Source organism: Microtus pennsylvanicus, chromosome 12 (genome assembly GCF_037038515.1).
Source record: "Microtus pennsylvanicus isolate mMicPen1 chromosome 12, mMicPen1.hap1, whole genome shotgun sequence".
Taxonomy (NCBI): domain Eukaryota; kingdom Metazoa; phylum Chordata; class Mammalia; order Rodentia; family Cricetidae; genus Microtus; species Microtus pennsylvanicus.
This window is the reverse complement of record NC_134590.1, coordinates 91,235,986-91,247,525: the sequence shown is the minus strand read 5'-3', so window position 1 is coordinate 91,247,525 and position 11,540 is coordinate 91,235,986. Positions and strand designations below refer to the sequence as shown.

Below are 11,540 nucleotides of genomic sequence, written 5' to 3'. Positions count from 1 at the left end.
AGGGCTGCCTCTTATGTGGACCTCCTCCTCTGGGCCCTCCCTGTTCCCGCACCCAGGGACTGCCCCAGATTTTGCAACACTGTTTCCTAAGCTTTTCACAAGCCTGGGGCCAACATGTCTTGGGGGAGTAACCCAAGGCCCATTTCCCTGGCACTCCCCTGCCTTAGGTTCCTCTTGGGGTCAAGGCCAAATGCTGAACCTTGGCTGATCCCTATTGTACTTGGTTACAAAAAATACCCCCAAAAACCAATAAACAAACAATTGAAGTCTAAAGAGACTCCTTCCACATTAAGCTGGGTTCCAGCACCAGAGCTTGTCTGTCTGTCTGGTTCTCCCCGCCCCCACCCCCACCCACAGGTCTTGCTAAACCAGCAGTTCTCAACCTGTGGGTCATGAACCCACTGTGGGCTACATATCAGGTGTTTACATTACCATTCACAACATAAGCAAATTTCCAGCAATGAAGTAGTAAGGTAAATAATTCTATGAAGAGCGGGGGTCACCATGACATGAGAAGCTGTATTAAAAGATTGCAGCATCAGGAAGCTTAAGAACCATTGTGCTAAATAATCCTGAACTTCTGCATCCAAGCAATCCTCCTGCCTCCACCTTCCCAATTGCCGGGCATCACCAAGGCCAGCTTACAAAGGCATTTATAAACCAAGCCTCTCCTATGAGGAGGGTTGGTGTTGGGTACCCCTGAACACACAGTACCCGCTCTGTGGGATGTTTTCTGCAGAGAGAAAGAATTCTGTTGCTGAGACAATCCAGGAGGGCTTCTTGGAGGTGAGGACAGTTCAGCTTGGCCGTTCACTCGCCAAGAAGTGTGCTAGGGAAAAGAGTTTGCCCAGCACACGTGAAGGACTGGGTATCGGTCTCAGTAGCATGGAACTCAATTCTGTGCTGCAGGCCTATCAACCCAGTACTAGGACATAGATGCAGGACAATCGAGAGTTCAAAGTCAGCCTCATCTCCAAGTTAGAGGCCTGTCTGGGCTACATGACACCTTTCCTTCCCTCCCCACTCCTCCCATCCCTTCCCCTCCCCTCTCCTTTCCTTTTTTTTTTTCCTTTTTGCTTATAAGACAGGGTTTCTCTATATTTTCTTGGTTCTCTTGGAGCTAGCTCTGTAGCCTAGGCTGGCCTAAAACTCACAAACGTCTGCCTGCCTCTACCTTCCGAGGGCTAGGATTAAAGGCGTGCACCATCTCCTCCATGCTTTATTTTTTTTATTTTGGTTTTTCGACACAGGCTTTCTTCGTGTAACAGTCCTGGCCGTCCTGAAGCACGCTCTGTAGACCAGGCTGGCCTCAAACTCACTGAAAATCACCTGCCTCTGCTAGGAGTAAAGGCATGTACCACCACCACCACCACCCAAATTGAATATTTATTTTATAGGTATGTGTCTGCGTGTTTTGCCTGCGTGTATTGCTGTGCACCACATGCATGTCTGATGCTTATAGTGGCCAGAATAAGACGTTGGATCCCCTAGAACTGGAATTTCAGATGTTTGTGAGAGCAGAATAGGGGTGCTGGAAATCGAAAAAGAATACTTTGGATGGGCAACCCGTGCTAGATGACAACCTATAAGCTATCTCTCTGGCCCCACAGACTCTGATCCTAGAGAAGGGTCAATGTCCAACCACAGCTTCAACAGTAACTCTTAGCCTCTTCTCTGTGCTCTTCCAGCTTCCCTGGATAGTCCGTGTTTTCTGTGTGTGAAAGATTTTCCTCAAAGACTGTTCCAAATCAATGCTCACAGAACCCTTACCACTCCTGTCAACTGCCCTGGTGTGAAAACAGCCGGTCCATCACCGGCCTCACTCACTGGCAGACACTTCCTGTCTAAGCTGCCACTCTCTTGAGGCATGGGAGAGCCCTGGGCCTCAGTTTCTTCTTGCCAAGCAGAGTGTCAGCACAGCTGGTGTTTCCCTGAGCTTACTAGATCTTGCCAGCTCGCTCTCTGAGGGTTCTACAGATTTAGACACCTGCTGGCTGGGTTGTAAATTCCAGGAAATGAATTCCCAGTTTTCCTCAGTCCTGGCTGCTAGGTCTTGCTTGATGAATTTCAGATCTGTTGAGAAAGGATCCTATGTAGGTTTGGCTGGCCGAGAACTCAGAGGTCCTCCTGCCTCTGCCTCCAAAGTGCTGAATGGGATTCAAGGGGCAGCCACAAAATCTAGCTGTTTTTTCTTTGTTTTTCTGGTTTATGATAGTGTCTTCTGTAGCCTGGGTTGACTTCAGAGTCCCCATGTAAAGAAAGGTGACCTTCAACCCCTGTTTCTACTGTGTCACCTCCTGTGTGCTGGGGTGCCAGGTTCTCACCATGCCTGCTTTATTTGGTTTTGGGGATGAAACTCAGGACTTTATGTTTGCTAGGCAAGCACTGCCCCCAGCATGCCTTGAGCTCTGGAGTGCCTAGAGCTGGTGAGTGGTCACACCAGCCTGCCCAGGAACTTTCTGAGAGTCGTGGGTAGTGACTGGACCCTAGTGGAGCTATCTGTCTGCCTTTCCTGTCGCCAACACCACAACCACCACCACCACCATGACCTCCATCACCACGACCACCACCACCACCATGACCTCCACCACCACCACCATGACCTCCACCACCACCACCACCACCACACGACCACCACCACCACCACCACCATGACCTCCATCACCACCACCACCACCACCACCACCACCACCACCACCACCATGAACTCCATCACCACGACCACCACCACCACCACCACCATGACCTCCACCACCACCACCACCACCACCATGACCTCCATCACCACCACCACCACCACCACCACAACCACCATCACCATGGCCTCCACCACCACCACCACCATGACCTACATCACCACCACCACCACCACCACCATGACCTCCACCACCACCACCACCACCATGACCTCCACCACCACCACCACCACCATGACCTCCATCACCACCACCACCACCACCATGAACTCCATCACCACGACCACCACCACCACGACCACGACCACCACCACCACCACCACCACCATGACCTCCACCACCACCACCACCACCACCACCATGACCTCCATCACCACCACCACCACCACCACCACAACCACCATCACCATGACCTCCACCACCACCACCACCACCACCATGACCGACATCACCACCACCACCACCACCACCACCACCACCACCACTACGACCACCACGACCTCCACTACGTCCACCACAACCTCCACCACGACCACCACGACTTCCACCACCACCACCACCACCACCACCACAACCACCACGCTGTCCTATGCGACTGAGCCGTGAATGGCTGTGTGTGAACATTGTAAATCAAGGTGGTGATGCCCAATCCAAGAACAGGTATTCGCGAACACCCCTGAAGGGGTTAAGGGGAAAGTTTCGTGATTTCCTGTAAACCACTCAGTTTTCCTGGCCTCTTGGGGCACAGGGGTGGCTGGGAGTTAGAACAAACCTGGCTTGTCTTTTAGCTGAGATTGCAACATCCTTTCTGTGGAAGGCAGAAAGGGAGGAGGGAGGAGGGGAGGTACATTAGCTTGCCTCCAAAACTGGGGCCCAACTTTTGAAACTGGATCTCCAAGTGCTCCCCCTTACTTCTGCTTCTGCCTCCTCTGCCCAGGCACTTGCTTTCTTGGTTTTGTTTCTATTTATCACATATTTTAAAAATTGCATCTTAAAATCTTTATGATTGCATATACTCAGGCGTGTGTGCAGAGGTCAGAGGAGACTTGTAGGTGTCCCTGTCCTCCTTCCAGTGTTATGTGTCCCTTGGATAGAACTCAGGTGGCCAGGCTTGTGTCCACCCCACACCTCACCCCAGGCTTTTTCCTGGTTCCATTGTTTTACTCCAGCCTGAAATACAAGGGCTTTGTGATTTGCTGCTGGTGGCTTCTTTCAGGCTACTAGATTTGGTTTGTCCTTTGTGGACCTGTTTACCCTGTCTGGTGGAGGTGAGTGACCTGCAGGCCTGAATACAAAGGATTCGCCCTGTGGTGGTGGTGGGGGTGTTTGTGTGTGCACGCACCAGAGATCAGTTCTCAACTTGAGGGTTCACAGTCATTCCTGCTTCTGGTCTGGGGGGGATGTGGGAAGGGTCCAATCTCTGGGATGTCGCTGCACAACAGCATTCAGTGCTGGGAGGTAACCAGGAAGCCATGATTGAACCAGGGCCCGCTGGGAGGGAGGTGCTCTGGGAGGAGAGAGTAGGGGAATTCTTGATCCCCTTGACTTTCCTCTGGGGAAATAAGAACTTGTGTCAGAACATCAGGAGGGGGAGAGTGGGCCTCCTGAGCAGTGTGGAGGGGACAATGTGCAGGGATTCTCAAGGAGTGGGGGCCACAAACCCATCGTTCTGGCTTCAAGACTGCATAAGATCTGTGCGAAGTATTTGGCTAAAAACAATTGCACCTGCACACACACACACACACACACACACACACGAACATTGAACAGGTAGAGCCATGCCAGGTGAGGTGGCACATGCCTGCCACTCCAGCACTTAAACTGAGGAGGGAGCATTGCCATTTGAGACCAACCTGGGTGCATAGCAAGACCTGGAAAGGTGGCTCAGGGGGTACAAATCTAGTGACTTTGCCATTTTGGCATCCTCTGTTAACTCCAGCAGAGAGACAGGGATTCCCTGGGTCCTGGGCAAGCTGGCTTGCTGGAACAGAGGGAGCCAGTGAGTTCTGGGTTCTGTGAGAAGAAGTACAGAGTGATGACTGGAGTCACTGGACATCAACTTAGGGCCTACACACGCACAAACACGTGCACACACACACTCTCTGGAGAGCGGGATCAGGCATGGTGGTATGTGCCTGCCATTCTTCCTGAGAATCTGAAGCAGTGTGACTGCCAGAAGTTCCGAGTCATCCTGGGCTACATAGTGTGTCAGATGTGGTGAAGCAAACCTGACTTCTCAGTACCTGGGAGATCAGGAATTCAAGGTTATCCTTGGCTACAGAGAGAGTATATGCCCAGCCTGGGCTACATGAGACGCTGCCTAAAAAATAAAATAATTCAAATAAAATGTTTTTGAGCAAACATAGCTAAAAAGCTGTGAGAAATGCCTGGCGCGGTGGTCCACATATTCAGGGAGGCAGAAGAAGGCAAATCTCTGTGAGCCAGCCTGGGCTACAGAGAGAGCCCCTGTCCCAAACTATAGAATGAGGGAGCTGCAGACTCTCCTGTCAGTGCTGAGCTTTGGTGTCAGGAGAGAATGAAAGAAAGGGGTGCATTTGATTTCTGGGTGGAAGACCCCCCAACTCTGACTGATGGGTGTGATTATCCCTGTGCTCCCTTCCCCCCTTCCTGCACAGGATTCTCTCCATGCTTGGAAGCCCAGGTTCCTGGAATTCCTGTCCAGCTAGCACCCAGGCTGGGTGACCTCTCTCCCTACCCTGTAACTCATTAACTCTTGGGGACATTGACCCCCGCACCATCTATAAGGCTGTGACAACAGCTTCTTCCCTGAGCTCCGTGTGGGGCTTGGGGTACCCCAGATGGCACAAAAAGATGGGGGCGGGGTCAGAGTCCAGCCTTGGGCACCTCCACATCCCTCCCCTGCAGGTCTGAGCCTGATCTCCAGACACAGTGAACCACACCTTGCAGACAGAACCCTCAGGTAGGTGCCTTATACCCTCTCCCTCCTCTCTCTCCCCTCCTCTCCCTCCTCTCTCTCCCCTTCCCTCCCTCCTCTATTTCCCCTTCCCTCCCTCCTCTCTTTCCCCTGCTCTCCCTCCTCTCTCTCCCTCCCCTCCCTCCTCTGTCTTCCCCTTTGGATTTGTTCTGTTTTGTTTGCACATTCTCACTGCACAACCAGGTTTTCTGAAGCTCACATCCTGCTGGCACCTGAGGCACTGCGAGGACAGGTGTGAATAGGTGTGAATGCTATGTATAGCACTTCACCTGCCTGCCCTCCGCTCCAGCTTTCCTTGTCCCGTTTATTATTTTCCTTTTTTGTGCTTTGGTGTTTTGTCTGTGTATGTATCTGTGAGGGTGTTAGAACCCCTGGAACTGGAGTTAGTCTTGAGCTACCATGTGGGTGCTGGGAACTAAACCCAGGATGTCTGGAAGAGCAGCCAGTGCTCTTAACTACTGAGCCATCGCTCCTTCTCAGGATTTTTTGTTTGTTCTGTTTTGTACTTTGAGACAAGGTTTCTCTGTGTAGTCCTGGCTGTCCCAGAACTCACTCTGTTGACCAGGCCTCTGCCTCCCCAGTGCTGAGTGCTGGGTTTAAAGGCATGTGCCACCATGGCGGGCCAAGTTTCCTGTGAGGACGCTGGAACCCACCAGGGTGCCCTCATCACTTCCCTTCAGATCTTCCTTTCCACTGTCAGGACACATGCACAAGTGGTGAGCACTAGGGTGTGCCCATCTTTGGAGTGTGATCACCATGTCTACTTCCGCGTGTCCAGCTGCACAGTGCCCCGACCCTCCTCTGATTCTTTCATGGCTCCCGTGGGCCTGGCACAAAGACTTACAGTCTGTTCTTAGGACTCTGCCTGCTGCTGCCCTGTCAGGCTTGGCTCTGCCTCCCACCACCCCCTTCCACACCCTCCCCAGCCTGTAGTGCTTCAGGCTAGCTGGGCTATTTATTCATCTGCTCTGCAGCTGGCCTCACTTACTTATTGTGGAAGCTTCAACCAGACCCCTGGCCCCTCCTTATTCCCCCACCCCCACCATGGTGTCTCTGCACTCTGAAAAACATTACTGATACCCTAACGGGAGGGCAGAGACAGCCATCTTGAAGAACTAACTGTAAAGGGGTCTCCAAGAGGCTAGGACAAGGTTGGTGCTGGACCCTTAGGGCCATGACTATTCATTTCTACATGAACAGATCTCTTTAGCCCAGGCTAGCCTCAAACCCTAGTACTTTCCTGCCTCAGTTTCCTGGATGTTGGAGTTAGAGTCTTGAGCCGCCACCCTATGCTATCCTCTCTGTGGCCTAAGGTCACAGGCAGTCAGGGGCTGCGTCTGCTGTCCCTTGGGTTTTGAAACAGGGTGTCTTGAGGGCCCGGGCCATGGCCAGGGCCAGGGATCTAGCCCTCCCCACCGCCCTAGCATGATTATAAGCTCACAGGCCATCTTCATGGAGGCTTTGGGACCTGCAAGCACTTTGGGTTCCCACAGCTCAGTCACATGCTCAGGCCTGTTTTCAGAGGACGCTGGTTCGTCCGCACCTTCTAGACGTCTGTGGCTGGGCCAGTCCCTGTGGGAACCTCATCCTGGGTCTGGTGACTTGAGGGTTGAGTTGGGAGGGGGAACTTGGTCACACGTTCCACAACAGCCACCACAGGGCCCGGGACAGCATTGGCAGACCATCATCTCCTCATTATGAATTTTGTTTTATCTTTATCTTTATTTGTCTACTGATTGGCCTAAAGTTTCATGAGGATCTTCAGAGGATTACAGGCAAGTGCTACCACCTGGACTGAGGATCCAGAGTGACCCGGTCGGCCCAGCTGGCCTCTGAGGTCTACGGGGCCTAGGTGACAGAGCCCATCACTTTCTGCCAGAGCCCCAGTCCGCCCAGAGTGACTCTAGACCTGCCAGCCCTCTAGGTTACGCACCCTGTGGACCACCTGTCCTTCAGCTCCTCAGCACACCCCAGAGGCCGTCTCCAAACACCACTCGGACTAGTTTGAAGGCTACCCACACCCCACTTTTAGTCCTTGTCGCCCCCCCCCGCCACATGATCTTGCCTATCTGCCCAGAAGCAGCCTAGGTCTTACCCCATCTTTACTTATTTCCCCAGTATAGCCCCTAGCTTTAGTTGACCAAGGCAAGTCGGGGAGGAGAGGCTTTGTTTGGATTACACTTCCAGATCACAGATCACAGACCAAATTATCAGAGGAAGTCAGGACGGAAACATTAACAGGGCAGGAACCTTGATTTGTATATTTCCTGAACTCTGTCGTTGAATATCTATACCTGGAGGAAAGGGCAGCACAGACCATGTGAACCACAGCTGCTCAGAAAAGTGATGGGATGGGGCTGAGTTCCAAGAGAGTCAGCAATTATGTGTGGGTGTATGTCTGAGCTCCAGCTGAGTCAGCAGCTGTGTGGGTGAGTGTCTGAGATGTGGATAAGTCATCAGGTGTGTGTGAAGGGTATGTGTATGTGGTGTGTCTGAGCTCTAGGAGATTAAGAAGGTGCATGTGTGTGTGTGTGTGTGTGTGTGTGTGTGTTTGAGCTCCAGTTGAGTCAGCAGGTGTGTGTTTGTATGTGTCTGAACTCCAGGTAAGTCAGCAGGTGTGTGTGTGTGTGTGTGTGTGTGTGTGTGTGTGTGTGTGTGCTTCAGCTCCTGGTTAGTAGGCAGGTGTGGGAGAGGTCTGAGCTCCAGGTGATTCAGCAGGTGTGTGTGTGTGTGTGTGTGTCTGAGCTTCAGGTGAGTCAGCAGGTGTCTGGGCGTGGGGCACCGGTACGTCTAGAAACAGCAGAGTGGATCAGAAGATAACTGTTGATAAAATGTTTGCTGTGTAGCTGTGAGGACTAGATGTCTGTCCTCAGAGCCCATTAAATCCCAGTACAGAGAGACATAGCCAAGCTGGTCAGTGAGCACAGGTAAACGGGAGAGACCCTGTGTCACAAAACAAGGTACACACAGCTGGACAAAAGGCTCAGTGGTTAAGAGCTCTTGCAGAGGACTCAGGCCCAGTTCCCAGCGTCCGTATTTTGCAGCTCATAACCACCAGGTGCAGGAGATCTAAGGCCTCTTCTGGTCTTGGTTGGTACTGCACACACACACACACACACACACACACACACACACACCACATTAATTTTTTTTTTTTGATTTTTCGAGACAGGGTTTCTCTGTAGCTTTTGGTTCCTGTCCTGGAACTAGCTCTTGTAGACCAGGCTGGCCTCGAACTCACAGAGATCCGCCTGCCTCTGCCTCCCGAGTGCTGGGATTAAAGGCGTGCGCCACCACCGCCCGGCCACCACATTAATTTTAACAATTTCTGGGGATGGATTGGTGGCTCTGTGGTAAAAACACCTGCAGAGGACCTGGGTTTAGTTAGCACCCCCACACCCCCATCAGGCAGCTCACAGTCACCTGTAGCTTCAGCTCCCTGTCTGGCCTCCATGGGCACCTGCAGTCATGTGACTCATAAAGACTCCTACAGACACACATTACATTAATACATATTTTTGAAAATAAAATAAATAAAAATGCAAGATGTCAGCAGTGGTGGCCCATGCCTTGAATCACAGCACTCAGGAGGCAGAAGCAGGCAAAGCTCTGTGAGTTTGAGGCCAAACTGGTCTATGTAGTGAGTTCCAGGACAGAGAAACCCTGCCTTGAAAAACAAATGAAAAGAAAAACAAACAAGCAAAAAAAGAAACAAAAAGAAAAGGAAAAAAGGAAAGAATTTTGGTGCCCACATGTACATGCACACACACACAACTTGCACAGATATATGTTGACACACACACACACACAACACACCATAACTCCAGACACCGGAAAGAGAGTGAAATATAACTGAAGCTTTATTGGAGGGCTGGGCTGTGGTCAGTTGGGGCAGCCGAAGACCACCATGGTCTCTGTGAATGCCCCGAGGTTCTCACACTGTTTCTGGTTCTCCTCATCCTGGCATTCTTCAGCCTCGGGCCAGAGCTCCACCCAAGTATCCTTCCCAATGATGTAGCTGGTGCTGGGGAAGGGAGAACAGGTGAGGGTGGCTCCAGGGGCAGTGGGTGGGGCTAAAGGGTCAGCCACTTGCACAGCACAGCAGCAGGGTGGACACTTACTTGGGCTTCTCTCCCCAGAGGTCAGAGGACAGGCCCCACAGGAGGTACTGCTTCTTGTTCTGCAGCTTCAGGGATTGCCTACACTTGATGTGGCTGATGAACGTGCGTTCCTGCCCGACCTGCACCTCATCTGAGCCTGTGGAGCAGGGAAGGGGAGGCTGAGCTCCCGCAGAGGGAGCGGGGATGGGGAGGTGGGAGGACAGAGGGCTAGCTACCTGACTTGATGATCTGCTCGATGGTCATGACATACTCATCGAAGTCATTAGACAGCTTCGTAGCAACTAGCCTGGTCCTGTATACTGTAGGGGGAGGGGCAGTGATGGGCATGAGCTGGGTTGGCCAGTGGGCTCTCGCCAGCACATGCACCTGACCATGTGACTCCCCCACCAAAAGCAGAGACAGGCTAAGTTAGAGCCACCAACACCTTAGCTTGACACCTCCCAGGAATGCACACAACCAGGCCATCCCACAGCCACGCTCAGACACACTCATGTAATCCGCCAGAGCTACTTGGGAGTAGTTAGAGCAGCCCTCAGGCACAGCCATCCATGTTGAAGTCTCATGTGACTGAGGCTACGGGCAACCCCAGGCCACAGAACCACGTGCACTTTCATAGACACACATGATGGAGGAAGGTCATCTGACTATGTGTTATTTTCTTTGGTTAATAAAGAAACTGATTTGGCCCTTTGATAGGACAGAAAATTAGGTAGGCAGAGTAAACAGAACAGGATGCTGGGTAGAAGGCAGTAAGGCAGACGCCACGTAGCCAGCTGCCAGGTCAGACATGCTGAATCTTTCCCAGTAAGCCACCACCTCGTGGTGCTGCACAGATTATTTTAAGTGGGTTAATCAAGACGTGAGAATTAGCCAATAAGAGGCTAGAACTAATGGGTCAAGCAGTGTTTAAATGAATACAGTTTGTGTGTTGTTATTTTGGGTGTAAAGTTAGCCGTGCAGGAGCCGGGAGATACTAAAAGCAGGCCTGCTTGCCTCATCACCAGAATGCGCCCAGACATGGATAACTGAATGAAGAAAGCCTGAGAGAGCGTAGGAAGAATAGAGTAAAGCATGTTTTCTTGGTAGCAGCAATTTCTCGGGTCTGCTCTGCTTGCTAGAGGCAAGCAAGCACTCTCATCTAAGAGAGGCTTTCTGACTCACCTTTAGCTGCAAAACCTTGCAGCTCTTTTAAGAGGTCCTGCCACAAAACACTTAAACGGTGTTGATAAAAAGCTGAACGCATGCTTTTCGGTTTTCAGCCATAACAGGAAAAAAACTGAGCTGTTTTAAAATGCCAACTTTCTGGGTCATCATGCAAGGGCAAACTCTGACTCAGGCAGGCAGTCTGACTGAGTGTGGTCTGTGAGCAGAATGCTGCACCTTGCTTGCTGGCAGGGACCTAGAAATGCCATAGAGTTGTGGCAATAAAAATGGCTACAGCAAGTACCTCTGCCATGAGGCTCGAAAGCTAAGGAATGTACTGGATCTAGCTCTCAAAGCCATGGCATTAATCCTACCCATATTGTTCAGTAATTTAAAGGCTCATGTGGTCAGAAAAGGAGAGAGAGATACAGTAAAGAGAGATTCAAAAACAAAGAAAACCTCTAAATGATTTACACTGTGTTAAAAATATGTGCAGGCTAAAGGTTAAAGTTCTTAAAAGTAAAAAAAAAAAAACAAAAGAAAAAAGGGAGTAGTTGGGTGTGGTGGTACACACCTCTCATCACAACACTTGGGAGGCAGAGGTAGATTGACCTCTGTGACATC

General features: G+C 51.3%; 1 protein-coding gene across 1 annotated transcript in view; it reads right to left on the bottom strand.

Annotated features, from left to right (window-relative positions):
* Positions 1-9,494: 9,494 nt before the first annotated feature.
* LOC142832228 (complement C3-like) overlaps positions 9,495-11,540 on the bottom strand; it is a 33,151-nt gene continuing 31,105 nt past the window's right edge. The window contains exons 39-41 of the mRNA XM_075942547.1: positions 9,989-10,072; positions 9,774-9,909; positions 9,495-9,676 (exon numbers count right to left, since the gene is read on the bottom strand). Of these exons, the coding sequence (XP_075798662.1) occupies positions 9,535-9,676; positions 9,774-9,909; positions 9,989-10,072 (362 nt within the window). The 3' untranslated portion in view covers positions 9,495-9,534. The remainder of the gene's footprint in view (positions 9,677-9,773; positions 9,910-9,988; positions 10,073-11,540) is intronic.